The following is an 18,220-nucleotide window of genomic DNA, read 5'->3' on the forward strand; positions in this document are numbered from 1 at the left end:
AGATGCTTGCTTACAAGCATCAGCCAAACAGATGTGCTTGGATTTGTGATCATCAGTTTTTTTCCAAATTCAAATTCTGCAGACATTTTCCATCCTGGACTACACACAACAAATGACTGACACGGTCAAGGAAAATATGCAATACAGTAATACCTTTAAAAGAGAGACAGTGTGTAACGGGTTGCTTTCATTCTTCCTCCTCTGTATGGTGTCAAGGCAAATGTGACAAAATGTGCATTTGCTTTGCCAAACTTTAGCCATCTAGCTTTTTATTTGTCTTTGATTTTGAGAAAGTCAAAGCAGCAGCATAACTTAGATTTAACCTGGACAGGTATTATTGAAACAAAGCTGAATCTCGCTGGGGTGTCACGCCCTCTCAGCGTTTCGTGTGTCCGTTTTTTAACACAATAAAAACAGCTGCATGCCTTTACACATATGAAATTACAGTTATAAGTGTATATATATTTTTCCCAGCTTTAGTGTGAACAGAGTCTCACCATTTATCAACAGTCTCAGTTTAGAGAGAGCTGTGCTGCACCAGCTTTCTGTTCTGTGTAATTCAGTGTGGATATACTCTTTAATCAAGTTCCAGCCTCATCTGGAGTTTCAAGCATTACTTAAGAGGTACTTGTATGTGTGTGTGTGTGTGTGTGTGTGTGTGTGTGTGTGTGTGTGTGTGTGTGTGGCTCAGTGTGACCTTAATGAGCATCCCATCCCTCAGAAGTTCAGACCGGATCAGATTGTCTCACACTGTGGGTCACTGCTCCTCTGACACCACACATACACCCTCCTCTACTTCTACTGTGTCTCTCATCATTGTTTATCTTCTCCCTCTCCCTTGGAAAGGCCAACTATCTCAGTCAGCAGTTTATAGCTGCATCTGGACCGATTACACACAGTGAGTGATCTTGGACAAAGTGCAAACGCAAGCAACAGAGACCAGGTGGAAATGCTGTTTAGAGAGTAGTACCTCCTTAAGCTCTGTTTAGTTAAGATCAACCAGATATGTTTTGGATTCCAGCGAGGAGCAAGTCAAAATCAACCTACGCATTACTGGCGTGAACGTGTGTTGGAACTATTTCCTGATGCCTTTTGGCACAGTTAAAGAGTGGATGAGCAATTAAGGCACTTTTAGTGGTTTGAAAATTGTTTTCTGTAGCAGTACGAGACAAATAGAGTGACTCATGACATGAATATTCAATGTTTGCTGTTTGATCATCACTGTTTCTGTATTTTTCATACAATTTACTGCAAATTATATATATACAGTTATTTACGACATATCGTTTTGTGAAGCATACCATAGTCTTTAAGTTTGCTCTCATTTTATTTTGAGATGGCAATGAACTTGCAGAGCAGACACTTGGGTGCCTTTTCTTGTTAGGATAGATACCATGTGGCTGTGTGATTACACAGTTGTGAGCAGGGACTCTTTGATGCATTCAAGAAAACTCAGAAATCAGATGATTAGAGAAAGATAATTTAAATTTAGATTAAAACAATTTGCTTTGGTTTTCCAGAGAGACAAAGTTTCCAGAAATGTTCAAACTATCAATAAGTTTTCCAGTCACTGCTCACAGCTACAGAACATGACTGTGTGACAATTATGTAACGTAGTCAAACAAAATAAAGCCGACTCAGTGTTGATTCTTTCACAAGCAAGCTTAAAGTCTCTGTACATTGATTTTCATACCGTACCGAAATTAACTGATGACAGTGGCTGTCTTGAATGTCGTAAATCCATATAAAAAAAAACCTTTATGGTATACATGATTTGGAGCTAATGGGCTAAAACATGCAAAACCGCAGGTTTGCTGCTTGATGTCTGTGTGTTCTGCCTGCTTTCTGCGTCAAAACTAGTATCTTTCTGTCAGATTATCATGGGTCAAACAACACTGTGATCTTCAGCATCTATCAGGGAGTAACTGTATTGTGATATTCTGTAGTAAAATCTTTGAACTACCTCAGATCTCTTTAGTTCTCAGCAAAAATTGTGTCATGATATATCGACTTGCAGACTAAACCCAATGTAATCTTTTCCTTCCTTCAAATTAAGTCAAGACACATTAATAACACGAATATCATTGTAGCTAGTGTTAGTCTCACTAGTTATGTTGGAAGTTGGGCTGTCAAGATATCATATATTCACTGCCTATGAATGCCAATGAATTATCGTGGCCAAACGAATTCACAATGATGATATTATCACAATATCTAAAGAAGTTTGGCAAATAAATTGCCCTCAAAATACGTGTGAAGGAAGGTAGAGAGAGAGTCTGTAACCAAAACTGTAAAACATGTTACAGAAAGAACAATTATACTCAATTACTCGTGAAAAGGCAATCGGATGAACTCCTAAACAAACAATGCACAAGGCCGAACATCTTCGCTTGATTGTTCACATGATATTATCATATGTGGATTATTAACACAATATTAATATTTCATTTTTTAAATATCACCATTCTCCTGAATATCGCAATATTATAGCATCCCTAGTTGGAAGTGAAACCAGATTTCCAGTCTGGTGTTTTTAATTTTGACCCCTTTGTCTACGTTTTGGACGACAGATTTAGTGATAAAAATGCTTTACAAAAATATTGTTAAAAAGGAGAATATTTAGAGATTCCTTTGTTTGGCAAAACAAAACAAAAACCTAAATGAGTTTCATAACACAAAGAGTCTCTTTGGACTCCATGACTGGAGTTATGTTGAATTTGTGCTTTAATTTGTGGCACATGTTCACCAAATTAGATCACTTGGGTCTTTGTCCTTGGCTCCGTCACCAGCAGCCCTTTTACCACACAGTTGTCAGCAAATACTCAAAATGATTTGGAAATGGAAGTCACATCTGAATCACTGCAGTTGGCCAGTTAGTCAGTGCCCAACATCCACCACCATCTAAGGCCATCATCTTTTCTTTGACCATCACTTGCTCTTTAACCTGAGCTTTAGAGATCTCAAACTTGAGATGCGGCTGCAAAAACAAGCTGTTTGGTGAGAGGAGAGATGATATAAAAACATGCACTGGATGTGTACATTGTTAAAGCTTGTCCTTACGATAAAAATGTATTGGGAACACAACATTTTAATGCAGCATTGACTTTAGAAATCAGGTCAAGGAAACTGGTACATGTTGGTGCCTCTAATCTACTGCATGAGGGCTTATCAAACATGAGTCCATTCCTGGCCAAAGTCTAAGTCACATCCAATGAAATGCTTTGAGCTTTTTCCCCTGCCCAGTCCCATTCAGTACATGACCTACAGTAGTAGTCCGTCTTGTAGCATTAAGAAGGCTGTGTTCTTAAAGCTTCAGAGGCTTCAGCTGTACAGAAACTCAACCGGTATCATTTGACCAGCATTCGATTCACCTTTACCCCATGTGGTCAGCTTTACATATCTGTCCTCAGTCATTCTCTTGTATCAAAGTTGTGCGATTTCTCCAGACTTTTGCTGCAGAGTGATTAACGACTTAAGTTGCTTCTTATTTTAGAAGAGAGGAATTCGTTCTCATGGCTTCCGTCCAGATTTTGACTCAGAGGGCAGAGCAGAGACGTAGTCTTAACACATGGTGGACTGTGTGTCAGATCCTAGTGTGGAAAAGCAGACCGGCGCAGAAGGGGAGAAATGAGGGGAAAAGTGCCGCTTATGAATCTGAATCAAACCCAGCCATTTCCTGTACCCCGAGCCAGAGCCGCGCAGTACTCTCCATATATGGTAATGGTATTTGCATGAAGGGAAACCCTGGGCTTATGGATCAGGACTGGTATTGAAATTCCTTTGTATTAACTTTTGGGAAAAGGTCCGGTCTGGTTTTGGTTTTGGATGATCTGATTATAAAACGAAACAAGTCAAAACTGTCTGCATTGATTTTTTTAGACTTGTTTTTGTTGTTGTTACGGTATCTGTAAAAGTGTCGTATATTTAGATCAAAGTGCTTCTAAATACAATATATGAGTGATGTCAGCTGCTCGCTTGTTTAATGAGTCTGTGTTGCTGTGCTCCGGAGGAAGTCTGTGGTTCCATGGTGATGGCGTTGTTATGGCCACCATAGACTCTCGTTGTGCCAGATGTCCCCTGTGTGTGTGTGTGTGTGTGTGTGTGTGTGTGTGTGTGTGTGTGTGTGTGTGTACTATGATGCCACCACCACCACCACAAGCCTTTAGTAATTCAGATTTCAATTTGAGACAGCAGGTTTCTGATTATAACATCTATGGATATCAATCACAAACATCGGTCACATAATCTCCAGTATCAGAAAATGTTCAATGACAGTTCATTAAAATTTTTTTAGTGGATGAATATAAAATAACATTAGTTGGATGATTTTTATTGTGTCCTTAACAAAAATGTATATAGCAACCTAAACCATAACAAATAGAGTAAGTTGAGTGAGTTGAATGTCAACGTTAGCTAACGTGTTATCAAATATATTGTTTTGCCTTGAAATGTGGCCTGATGTCCTTCTAGATTTTCACCATCCATCATTTTTTCAGTTGATGATCATCCGGTACGTGGTAAATTATCCCATCATTCAAGCTTACCGCCCTGAGCATGACATCAAAAATAAACTGGCCGCTTTGTGAATATGGTCAATAGCGGGTAAAAAGATATGAAATGTTTATTGAAAAACAAAGTATTCACAAACAAAAGAGGAAGACTAAGAGGACGGTAGGTTGGTACATAAATACATTTTTCTGGCAGTTTAACATTCGGTATTACATGTATGTTTTATAATTGTTATGCTTAATGTACAGTATGTGCTGTTGCATTTTGTATTGTCTAAACAAGTATGTCCAGTTCCCCTTATAGGCATTAATAAAGTTGTTTTGCATATAGCCTACCACGTCATCAGACTTCAGTAACATCACAGTGTGACTTAGTGTTAATGAGCAGCCACCAACTCACTGGGTTATGTATAGCTGCAAGGATTTATTGATTAGTGGTCAAATATATATATATATATATATGTTTAAAAAAAAGCCAACTATTTTGATCGCTTTGAGAAACATTTTAAGAAACAAAGTCAAAATTCTCTGATTCCAGCTTCCTACATGTGAACATTTTCAGTTTTCTTTACACCTCTATGACAGCAAACTGGATATCTTTGAGTTGTGGACACACATGACTTTTTAGGACATAATGTTGGACTTTGGGAAACACTGATCGACATTTTAAAAAATATTTTCTGACATTTTGTAGACAAAACAACTAATCGATTAATCAAGAAAATAAGTCACAGATTATGGACAAAGAAAACAATTGTTAAAGTTGCAGCCCTAGGGTTTAATTACAGTGTAAGACACATAGAAGTGTAACAAGATTCATAAAAGGACAATTTGTTAACATGTTGAAACACCTACTGTTCACTACACTATTACATATTACTGTATACAGTATAGTTACTGGTTCGAAAACCTGGTACAGAGAACAAATCTTTGTAGGGAAAGTGACTCTCCTGCCCTACTACAATCACTTGAGTATAATGACCCTCCAGCAGCAGTTTGGTAGTTTCAGGCAACTCCCAGAAGTCTTTGTGTGCATGTGTGCAGCCTTCCTCCTCTGTGCAGCTACTCCCTTCGTCCGCTCCCCTAGATAATATCAGAATATTTTCTTAGTCCTCTTGCCTCATTAAACAAGGCCTAAATCAAAACAGATGAAACAATCCACAGAATATTTGACGTTTACCTCCTACGTCTCCATCTTATTACCTCTCCCTTCTTGCATCTGCACACTTTCATTCCAGACATAGCAGAGAGAGGTTAAATATAGCATGTTCAATTGTTTTTGCTTTGTGGTCGGGCCAGTGCTCTCTCTTAACGTCTGCTTTCAGAGAAAAGCTTCTCATCTGTCAGAGTACTACTTTTAATAAATAGGTGGCAGCGAAAGGAAAACTAGTATTTGTCTGAATAAAAAGAGCATTTGGGTTTATAAGTGATATAAAGATCAGTGAACGCAGGGCTCTTGACTGTATTGAGGCACACTCAGCCCCTCTGATGACAAAGTTAATTAAAATAAACACAAATCTTTTCAGAAGAGTCCGCTTCATATTGTTGGTAATAATCTTACCAAGGAGATTACCAGCCTTCTGTAACCTGAGTAGGTTATTGGCTTTTCTTGCATGATAATGCCCTAAAAACGGACAAGCCTGGATGCTCCTCAACGTCTACATCCACAATCTTCAATCCAAACATATTTAGCCCTTAAACTCTCTTAATATTTGCCTAATATTATATGTCACGTACTTAACTTACTTAATGTTGTTGTGTCTCCAGTCAGTTGTGTGTCCACAACCCAACTGCCAGATTGAATGTTGGCAAAGTATATTGCTGCAAAACCACAGATAAGTTAGAAATGTACATTTTTTTATGTTGCAACTTAAAAATGTTCTCTTGTCACAATGCTGTGCTCATGCTCTAAGTAGGTTTAGGCACAAAAAACACTTGGTTAGGGTTAGGAAAACATCATGTTTTGGTCACCACGATTGGTTGGAAATGGCCCAACTTCCCTTCAAAAATATTTTGTTGCCACAAATACGGCTATAAATTTAAGGTTGCCTTAAAAATATCCAGTACATTCACACCTACAAATGTTGAAGACTTGATCTGCGGTCACTGGCTTGGCAGCCTTCTGGCTCCACTCCACCTTTAATAAAACATGTGAATGTGATATGACATGTTTTGCACACATGTCAATAGCTCATGTAGCCTATGACACGTACAAATTTGGAAGAATCAGTGGTTTGCAGAAGCATTACTGCTAACATGCTTTTATCTATTCTGTACAAATGACACCAACTGAATGTCTGTTAATCTTGAAAAAGGGATTTCTTCACTGATCTCCTTCTTGGAGTTTCTCGCTTTTGGCCTTTTTTAGGGAGTTTTCCTTATCAGAGGGTCATAACTTTCCACAAAACACATTAATAATGCAGCAGATGTGTCTGTGTGTTGTTGGCCTGTTTCTCTTTGTGCACCTATCGCTCCCTCCCTATATTTAGATTCCCCCCCTCTCCCTTCACTCATTGTCAGGAAGCATTTTTGTCCCTGTGAGTGACATCACCGTGTCATCGTTGCTAAGGAAGGAAGGAAGTCAGCATCTCCCTCTGCCGCACCTACACAGCAGTAAAACATGTTAATGGTTGTGAACTGGAGAATTAATCAAGCTATAATTTGCTGTTTCCCTCCTGAGGGGTAAATTCCCGCTGAATTAGGCTGAGAAGCTGTTAACATTCCTCACCATCTCCCATGCTACGACAGTAGTCTGTAAAGTGGTTTCACTTTTGCTGTTGTAAAGAATAAAGTCGCCCTGGAGGATATTAAACGCTTGCTGGCCCTCCTCCCTGGCTGAGTAATTAAGAGTTAATTACTAAATGCAAAATGACTTTCCACAGTTTTTTTAGCTGTGGTGTTACTTTGTGGTCCTTGATACGAGCAGGGTTGTGCCCTTTTCTGTTTTCATTTCATGCACCCCCTGATATCTGTGCTGCATCCGGTTTGTGGAGTGATTATTCCGACTGACCTTGTTCGTCACTATAAGTTGAGAATATTGCTGAATCTTTTGCCTTGCACGATATTAAAGGTGCAGTATAATGTTGAAATCAGAGTGAATCCACAATCTCTGACAGTCAAAACATAAAGTAGATAACCAGAAACCATTCTTGATGTTGGAAACAGCAGTGTAAAGGACTGTTTTCCTTACCTTAGAATGAACCTTTCATATCCACAGAGAGAGAGTAGAGTCTGCCATGTTGCACCATTTCTACAGTGGCCCAGAATGGACAAACCAAACAGTGGCTCTAGAGGGGGCCTGTTGTATTTTTCCTGTTCTTAGCAGCCAGTGTGGGGGAGGGTGAGATGAGCGGTCTTCACTGCTAGAAGCTAATAAATCCTGCCTAAATCCTTTCCTAAAACAACCTGGCAAACCCCATCTGCTAATAAAGGTCCTGTGATACAATGGAAGGCTCAAGGAGAGCCTCGAAAAGGATGATGGAGATAATGGAGAGAACAGTTCCTTCCTGTATATTAAGTTTAATATAAAACATTTCATAAATTCTCATTTTCTCATAGAGATGCTCTAAAACCATATTGCCATAATGAGCCGTGCCAGCTGCTCTGTGATGTTGTACTGTGTAGCTAAATGCTAACATCCACATGCTAACATGCTCACAATAAACACGTGGATGTTTGATGTTTACCCCGTTAACCTTCTTCATTTTAGCGTGTTAGCAACATTTGCTAATTTGCACTAAACACATTGCGTTTCCTGCATTACATCACTCACATTTGCTAGCATGCTAAAATGCTAGCCTAGGTGGCTTGTAGACGCTGCTGCCTTGCAACGTTTTTTTCATGACTCAACCACTTGAACGCTACACAACATATAGTGTACACAACTACCCATGTTGTAACCATGAGCTCACGGATGCCATTTGAAGGCAGCATTTGACCTGATGAATCAAGGGTTCACCAAAATCAAGGGGTTCATCCTCTGGGCACCATAGATATCTGAACTAAGTGCCATGGTAGCCCATCCAGTAGTTGTTGAGACATTTCAGTCTTGACCACAGACGTGGGCTGATCTACTGCCGTCCGAAGAGATAAATATAAAATAATGTTTTTTTAAAGAATATTGTATGTCTACACTTCTGCTACATAAAGTATAGTATAGTATAGTATCTAGATGTTGAAGTATGGCTGAGTGAATTACTTTTTTTTTTTCGACTTGTATTGTTTAGATTGCCGCTCTGCTCCTTCCTCTCCCCACACTTCCTCACTGAAGAGGGAGGAAGTCAAGAGTTAACTTGAGTGTTGACTAATGTTCTGGATGCTCTCTGCGGCTTTGAGCGATTCTCCATCCAGGAGAAAGAGACTCACAGCACATTGTGACCCTCGTCCACAGTAGCCAGACAACACTGACTCATAGCGCATGATGAATGACCTCAGTTCTCCGGAGACTCACTCAGCTAAAACAAAAAAAAACAACAGGAATGGAGGGAGAAACCCGATTGTCAGGATGTGGGTCAGAGCATCTTTAACACTTAGACAAATAACACAAAGCACTTTTGGGAATCTGAACATGCAGTACTTTGTCCAAGTTTGCAGTAAATGTGCACACTTTGACGTTTCCTTGCTGTAATAATAACCACGTTCCCCTTAGCTTTCAATTTTTTGATAATCTCAACAGTGTGATAAAACCACACTACCTCAGCCTCTGAGTGGGCTGTAAAGCCGCAACTCATTCATGTAGCAGCTTCACCTTGATGACCTTCTCTCGATGAGTCCACGCCACCTCATTGTGTCCTTTTATGGTGACCTAACAATTGTACTTTGTGTGTGTTATGTTGCAGGGGAGCCGGGGGCACTACCGGTACCACTGGCAGAGCCACAATGTCAAACACAGCGGAGTGGATGACATGGTGCTGCTCAGCAAGATCAATGAGGACGCCATCGTGGACAACCTCAAGAAGAGATACATGGATGACTACATCTTTGTATCCTTATGCTCACAATCGCAGTTCACATCCTGGCGAGAGATAGCAGAGCCACGTCTCATCCACGCTATTCCCAGAATAGCTGAATGGTCATTCACAGCGTCACTGTAGCAGTGAGTAATAGCTCAGCGGGAAGGTAATGCCTTCAGACTGAGGCACCGCCGTGTGCAGGGGGCAAAGGGCCTCTCTGTGCAGGCCTCCACCCAGACCTCTGACTCCAGCTCCTTCACCAAAGTCTGGATTTACTCTAGTTTTGTCTCACTGTGGTGCAAAATGTGAACAAATCGGTGTGAGAAATAGCAAAAAGAGAAGGAGAAGTCTACAGTCTGGCGTGCTGAGGGCTATCATTTTCATACAGTACATCACACAGATGTGGCTGTGGCCACACACACACACACATACACACACATGTATACAGTACACATAAGCTGTTCATGACATGAAATGAGTTGATGAATGAATGAATAACCCCCTTTGAAAAAGCAACTCCGAGCGTTCACAAAGCAGCTCATTACATAAACCTCATCCGCACCCTGGCAGTGCTCAGGATTATGAAGTTTAGTAAATGCTGGCAGTTTTCTTTTCGACATCTCTGAGTCAGGCCTTTGATTTGGGTCAATAAATAGCCGTAACTGTGAGGTCTCCTTGCCAAGGCTGCGGGTCACTGTAGGCCACCCACAATAGCAGCTTTATTTGCCTTGAGCAGCGTTTTGGCTCCGGGGCATGAAACCTCACAGTGTTACATGGTCGGTCTATTCTCTGTCATTTGTAAGCACTGGATACTTATTTAGCCTCAGGCCCGATCACCAGATACTCCACTGCTGCACTCCTCCACTTCCCTGACGTCATGGCAGCCGTAGATTAGGTCACTTGTTTCCTTTATAGTTGTAAAATCTCTGTGAATATGTAATTTAGTTTTAAAACTCTGCTGCCGTGAAAGGAGGAACATTTAGTACTATAATACAACTTCTGCACTTCCAATAAGAGGTGATTTAAATCAGTGTTGTTTGCTGTCTGCTGATTTGTTTGTCCTCACTGTATGATCTTTAACATGAATCCTCATCAGACATATATCGGTCCTGTGCTCATCTCCGTCAACCCTTTCAAGCAGATGCCATACTTTGGGGAAAAAGAAGTGGAGATGTATCAGGGTGCAGTAAGTAGACTGATGAAAGATTCACATCCAAAAATTCACTCACATATTGTAGAAGTACTGATGTGTCTGGGGATTTAAGATGGCAACAGTGTGAAGGACAAAAGGCTTTGAAACGAACTGGGTTAGCTGCAGTGCGAACTTTCCAGCGGGCTGGCACAGATGTTGCTGTCAGAAACTTGACTCAACCATTGAGAAGTCTTTGGCAGCACCTTCACAGAACAGCCTGTTCAAGTCTGCCTCCTCTCTTGGCCGGCCGGCTGAGAGTGGGCTTGTCTCCTTAAGCCAGGAGCACTGAAAGACTTAAAAATCCTAACTGACTGTGAAAACACTCTGCATCGCACATGCCAGATTTAACAGTTTGGCAGATTATAGTTGTTAGTAAGTGCACTGGGTTCAGATTCACAAGTTCATTTGCTCAGAATAGTTTAAAACACTCATGAAGCTGCCGACTCATTTGCTCAGTTGGAGGAAAACACATTTGGCTGCCGCAGTGATAGTCTGTCTTATTTTGTCCAGATTAGAGCTGCAACTAACAATTAAGTTCAATATCAATTAATCTGCCTGTTATTTTCAAAACTAATAATTTAGTCAATGTCTTTAAATTTCTTCTTTAAAATCCAGAAACTCATACTGTCAGAAAGGACAAATGTTTGTCATTTTTTCTTAAAATTGCATAAACAACTAATGGTTGCAGCTCTAGTGCAGATCAGTCTTCTCACAGTCCATGAAATAAGTCATCATGGCCAAAGTAGCATTAAAGGTCCAATTTGTAAGATAGTCAAATACACTTTGGATTGGTGGCCAGCCCTACCTACCAACCCACAGCGTCCATTTTTGACTAGTTGGGAATGAGACTCACCAGTCAACTGTCTTACAAATTGGACCTTTGGTATCTAAATTATGCTGTATTTCATTACTTTCAACTTATCCAATGAAAATACCAAAAACAGCTGTGTGTTAATCCATCTCTCAATACTTGATGGCTTCCCTACATGTCTCAGTAATTCCCTAAAACAGCTGGGCATTGTAGTTTATTGCAAATGTTGCTCAAACAGGACTTAATACTAGTCCTGTAATACTACTTTTTAGATGAATAGCCTCCATAAAGTTTACTACAAAAGCTGTTCGACCTTTGAATTTAATTAATCTTTTGTCACCTCTCAGGCTCAGTATGAGAACCCTCCTCACATCTACGCTCTGGCAGACAACATGTACAGAAACATGATGATTGATCGTGAGAACCAATGTGTCATCATCAGGTAAGAACCACATATCATTCTCCACCTTCTTTACACGTCATGAACTCACCACATGTGACAACCAAAGTATATGACACACACAAAAGAGACCACATGTTTTACATTATTTTATGTAATATGAGCTTTTCAGTTGACTGAGTTTTCATTTTGTGACTTCTCCCTTTGTGGCAGGAGATAGTCATCTGTACAATATGATCTGTGAGGTGTTATGTCAAAGCTGAAGTGCAGCTGAGTCTCTGCAGGTCGTGATAATGGCTGGGAGGGGAGCAGGAGAACAGGTTCCACCACATCCTTTGAAACAGCTGACCGACAGAGAGTGACGCTTTCCTTTAGTGTGTTTCTATCCAATCATTTTTAACTTAAGTAAAATGCAAGTTAAGGCACAGATTTCCTTTCTTTAAAAAAACAGGAAGAACACCTGCATGATCCTGGAATCACCCTAGACTAACTCTCTCCTTAGATTTAGGGATTTCTAGCTGCTTTTTCAGCCTGTTTGAGTTTGTCTGTGAGTGTTTTTGAGCTCCAAAGCTGCAGAGGGAAAAGTGTGGTGTCATGATTGAGGCTTTATCCTGGTCACCTGAGCGGCGCGGTTACTATAGTGCTTACCTCATGATGAATGACCCCTGCTTCAGCACTTTCGCCCGTTGTTTGGACAGCCAGCAGTTGCTAGTTCAGTTTCCCACATAAAGGCACTGAGGTGGATTTTGTGATCGACTAAATCAGCAAACAAAAGCATGGAAGTGGTTTTTATGATGAACCAGGTCTCGGCAAACAAAGGCTGCTGTGTGAACTGCTGGCCAGGCAGTGTGGTCAGCATCGGCCTGTGTGAGCGCTTTTTCACATTTACTAAGAAAATGTGTGAAATAACCACCAAGGGGGATTCAGGATGAGGTGTTGCAGCCGTTTTGACCAATCCTGCTGGGAAATTCTGACCTTTTTCCTATTTCTTTAGTTTTATGTGCTTATTACACAATGTGACTGGTGTAGCTATTGCTAGACATCTGGATCAGATATTAAAGGGATGAACTGGAGCAAGTTGGTGTTATCAGTTTGGCACTCCCCATTAAACTGTTAGATGAAATCATCAGAGCTGAGTTTTAAAAGACTCAGCCAAACGTTTTGACACCTGAGGACCAACAGCTTCGGATCAGGAATCACAGAGTACGACAGAGAGAGCCACGATCTCTTTCTTTCTGTTCCTCAAAGTGGCTTCAATTTCAGTCTTTAAATCAACATGTCACCTGCAAAACAGGTTCAAATCTAAACCTGGTTTTGGTTCGGTGCTCATGGACAGCTGACGTTTTGCTGTGTTGACTCTATCTTCTTGTTCTAAGTCCTTGCTGATTCACCGATGTGGTGTTCCCCACAGCTGTTGCACATGATTTCATCCACCATTCCCGTCTTTTCCTCCTTCCTCTCAAAGGCACTGATGACAGCAAATGAATTATTTTGGGCTAAAAGGTCGACCGATTGTGCTGCTTTGAAACGGCCGGCTCAACAGTTGGGACATTGTGTGTCAGACAATAATGAAAGTATGTGAGGTAACACTTCTGCTATCAAATCTGAGTTACCATAGCGTATTAGGATTGAGACTTACAATTATTTTCATGGTTGATTAATCTTTTGATTATTTTCTTGATTTGTCAATTTAGTTTTTTGGTCTAAAATGTCAGAAAACTGGTGAAAAATGTCAATCAGTGTTTCCCAAAAACTAAGAAGACATCCTCTAATGTCTTGTTTTGTCCACAACATGAAGATATTCAGTTTATTGTCACAGAGGAGTAAAGAAACCACAAAATATGCACATTGAAGAAGCTAGAATTAGAGAATTTCTCCTTTGATTTCTTTTAAAAATGACTCAAACCTATTTATCGGTTATGAAAATAGTTGATTGATTAATTGTTGCAGCTCTTTACCAAAAAACCAACAAAAAACCAACGCTCTATCTCGCCTTTTTAAAGAAGGTGAGAAAAAAATCCCAGATCCACACCAAAAGTTAATGGGGTCTATTCTGGGCTGACACCCATCCTCCATCCACGTGTCATGGAATTTGGTTTGTTAATTTTTGTTTCATCCTGCTGACAAACCAACCAACAAACAAAAGGACACGGGCGAAAACATAACGTCCTTGGCAAAGTTAAAAAAATAAATAAATCTGTAATATATTTGGGTGTCTGTCATCATGTGTTATCAGATTGCTTCAATAACACAACCACAATAATTGCTCGCAAGAGTCTGCAGAAGTGAAATAATCACAAACTCTTTTGGTGGATTGGTTGATTAAATTGAGCCTTGCAACAGCTGCACAGTCTCCTGTAGCTTAAAAACAAAAAGAAGTCATTGTTTTCAAAGCAGCTAGAATACAGTGCTCTTGCATTATCTGTGAAGCAATCTTGAACATACAGAACTGTACTGTACATGCAACTTCAACCGTGTGGGAATGCAGTACGGCTCATTAGATTCAAACAAATACAAAACTAGAAGTCAGTGTTGACTTTGCATCCTTCTCATAGCTGAAGTCAGTAATAATTTATGAAAGTTAAAGCTTAAACCTCTGCACCTCTGCATCGCAATGTTCAACTCATGTCCTTGTTTGGTTAATAAATCTTGGAGGAAGCTGACAATGCCTTCAGCGCCACAACAATGAAGCTCGCCCACTTGGGGGGCTCAAAGTGGGACTCAAACTCCCGCTGCAGCTTGTGTTGAAAATAGCTCTTCAGAGTTTAACTTCCCTGAGTAAAAACATGCTCTCAGACGAAGCTCTGCAGGCTTTTCTGACATTAAAATGGTAAAACTACTGCTCAGCATATCAGTTTCTAGTTGTTACTTGGGTGTGCAGTGAGGGAGCCCAGACAATGCAAAAAGGATTTGGAAGAAACCAGGAGGTATATAGGGGGGAGGGTCACAACCATATAGTGACTGCTGTGTAATAGAGTGGCTCCCATGACTTCCTCTGGCAGCCTCTAACAGTCTGCAGCTGTGTTTCTCACAGAGGCATTACAGACCTGACTCTACTTTAAGGCGCAGAAAGAAAAAACAGACTCCGTTGTCATCCGCTGCCAAACCACATATGTCAAAATAAGTACGACACTGGCAAAGTGAAAGGCAAGGAGGAACATAGACAAGTGTAGGATGAGGGGAAGGAGATAGATGAGGGAAAAATCTGTGAATGTGACAAAACAAGATTAATGTCCTAATTGTCCAATCATCTGTCCAGATGTGCTGTAGCCTAACACACATATAGCCTCTGAGTTGAAATTAGCTCCCAGGTGCACAAAAAACACATTTGTTTGAACAGTAAATAGAGTGTGTAGTGTACACATGAAAGCAGGAACTGGGATTTCACATGTTAGTTCGGCAGGTTCAGTATAATGGATGCGCTCCAGGGGCCTCATTTATGAAAATGTTCTTAGGTTTGATTAGAAGATACATTCTTACAGTCTTCTTACATTGGATTCATAAAAGATGCTAGCATGAAAAAATTTGCTTAAACAGGTTTTAAGAATCCTATTTGTAACGTCTCTTATCTATAAATCTCAAATCAACTCAAACTGACAGCACCTGTCTTGTGATTTCCTCTTACATAATGCAGCACCAATGAGGGTTTAGTCAGGAAGTGAGATGGACCGAAAGAGAAAATCTAACTTTTTGACAGATGAGATCAGTGCGACGGTAGAGGAGATTGAAGCCAGGAAACATATATTATTCTTTATTATGGACTAAATAGTGAGTATACGAACAAACCCAAATACGCAGCTTTGGATTCCGCCACACGCTCGGATGCATTTTCGAATAGTTAGCAGGATCAAACAAGCAAAGAGATTGGTGCAACTTTGGGCAAATAAAAAACTGTTGACTTGAGAGACTAGAAATGATGGCATCATGAACATGTACCCGCAGCTGCTCAAAGCAATTACACTGGTCCTCCACACTTAATGGTTAAAATACCAAACAAGCACCCAGGTCTGCATGAATCACTTCATCTTGACATCTGAGCAGGTGTCACATGCTGTTAGTTCATTGAGCTCAGTTTGCATGACAACACACACTAAAATCTTTGTGTATTTTTCCAGTGGAGAGAGCGGAGCGGGGAAGACGGTAGCAGCCAAATATATCATGGGCTACATCTCCAGAGTGTCAGGGGGCGGACCCAGAGTACAGGTGAGAGGAGCTGCTTCGTGTCTGTCTCTGAGGACTGATTGTAATAGATGCACGAGACGTTTGAGATTCTTGAGATGCTTCGCTGCATAGAAGGAATTGTGACTCGACAGTGATTCATTTTCAACTCAAAGAAATATTTTGATCATCTGCTGTGATGCACACTTTTATGATGTGATTTGATAACAGAAAGCAAAACATCTCCTTAAAATTTGAAGAGCTAACAGGAATACTTGTTGACAGTGAAAGCATATAAAGATCTCTGCTCATAAGATCTCTGCTCGTTATGGAAGAACAACTTCACATTGTGCTCCGTGTTCTTCAATATAACGTGGGAAAAGACTGTTCTTCTGATGTTTCTCCTCTAAAATAACACGAATACAACATTATTCTCAAAACAATATTAGTATTCTTATAATATTTCAACTTTTGATCACATAATTTACTTTTTATCTCATAATTTCAACTTTTGTTTTGGGGAATTTTTTGTTATTACTAGCGAAAATGGGCTTCCATAGCTTGTTGGATGTACTGGTGCTAAAAATATAATGTAAATGAATGTGTGTCATCCTTTAATTATTTCTTTGATTGTATTTTGCCCACCGGACTTCATTCACAAATCGTTCAAATGACAATAATGCGACCGCAGACTTCAAATCAAACAACCTGTATCTTCTTCATTCCTGCACTTATTCCTCTCCTCAGACCCAATCCCTCCTCTTATCATCCTCATCCTTATAGCCCACTATCAGCCCATCAGCAGCCTCTTATTTGCCCAGCCCCCCTTCAGCCATCTGGCTGCCCCCCAAACCAGCAGATGTCCAGTTCCTAAGCTCGATAAAGATCTAAAGTTTGATGAGGAAATGCCTGCGCCATGATGGCAGTGGGATTTTTATATGTAATCCACTCAGAGCTGCTTCCTCTGAGGCGACGTTAGAAATCATCTGCAGGCTTTAAATTCAACAGTAAAACAGCGTTATCATTGTTCTGAGTTGCATTTTACAGTATATATATATGTTACACTCATATAGCTGGTTATGAAAATAATTCTCTTGGTATCGTTTGTTTAAACAAATATAGCCATTACATTGGAAACACGCACACACAATCCGACTTCACATTTTGTCTCCACCTCTTCCAGCTCCTGTCTGGCAGAACTTCTCACTCTGTTCCCTTCAGCTCGGCACACATTGTGCGTTATGCTCAGTACAGCACATGCATTGTTATGTAACATGTTTACTGTGTGTGTTCACACGTGTGTGGGAATAGTTTTGATAGATATCAACTCCCTGCCAATAACATTTCTGTCATCTACACAAAGACTATTCACACCTGTTCAATTCATGCATGATTAATGAACAAAAATAAAGGTTATGGATATAAAATATTTAGCATGTTTAGACAATATTGGAAATGTGATCTTAGTTTTTAGTCGTTATGTCTTTGGATTCAGCGTGCTTTGAAGCTGCTCCATGGGTTGGAGGAGCAAAATATGATAAAGTAGTAGGAAATGCTGTTGTTTTTTTTCCTTTCATACAGGACTAAATTTAGGATCACAAACAAGAAAAATATTCCAAGAAATGACTTCCACTCAACTTCTGTGTACAATAATGGAAGTAGGAGTAGATTTGTCTGGTGTACCGATTTAAAACTCATGTGTTTCTGACGTGCAGATGGCTCACTGGAAAGATAATGTCCTCCAGACTTTTTGTGTGTCTGTCTGCAGATGTGCATTTGTGTGTGTGTGTGTGTGTTTATATTCAAGTGGAAAGTTCCAGAGAAATACACGCCAGCCTGCCAGTCAGCGCTGGTGTGAAGTGTGTGGTATCTGTACCTGCTGTACAGTCGGTCTGTGACGTAGCTAACAGCTCATTGCCTCTGTTTCCTCGCAGCACGTCAAAGACATCATCCTGCAGTCCAACCCGCTGCTAGAGGCCTTCGGTAATGCCAAGACTGTGAGGAACAACAACTCCAGCAGATTCGTAAGGCTTTCATTTCATGAGTTGGCCTTTGTTTTTGTGAATTGGGGAGGCCTAACATTGCAGCGAATTCTTATCTTGTTCCAAAGTAAAAACAACCTTCAGGCAAAAGTTTAAATCAGGACAGAAAACACAGTTTTTTCATGTGTGCCATTGCTGATTTGCAGCGTAAATGAGG

The 18,220-nt window shown here is 40.3% G+C and overlaps 1 protein-coding gene across 2 annotated transcripts in view; it reads left to right on the forward strand.

Moving 5' to 3' along the window:
• Positions 1-18,220, forward strand: part of myo1ea (myosin IEa) — a 54,848-nt gene that overhangs the window by 9,641 nt on the left and 26,987 nt on the right. For both annotated transcript variants that reach the window (XM_073463985.1, XM_073463986.1), the window contains exons 2-6: positions 9,347-9,490; positions 10,557-10,646; positions 11,811-11,905; positions 15,979-16,066; positions 17,956-18,045. In XM_073463985.1, coding sequence (XP_073320086.1) covers positions 9,347-9,490; positions 10,557-10,646; positions 11,811-11,905; positions 15,979-16,066; positions 17,956-18,045 — 507 coding nt within the window. The remainder of the gene's footprint in view (positions 1-9,346; positions 9,491-10,556; positions 10,647-11,810; positions 11,906-15,978; positions 16,067-17,955; positions 18,046-18,220) is intronic.

Source organism: Pagrus major, chromosome 4 (assembly GCF_040436345.1).
Source record: "Pagrus major chromosome 4, Pma_NU_1.0".
Taxonomy (NCBI): domain Eukaryota; kingdom Metazoa; phylum Chordata; class Actinopteri; order Spariformes; family Sparidae; genus Pagrus; species Pagrus major.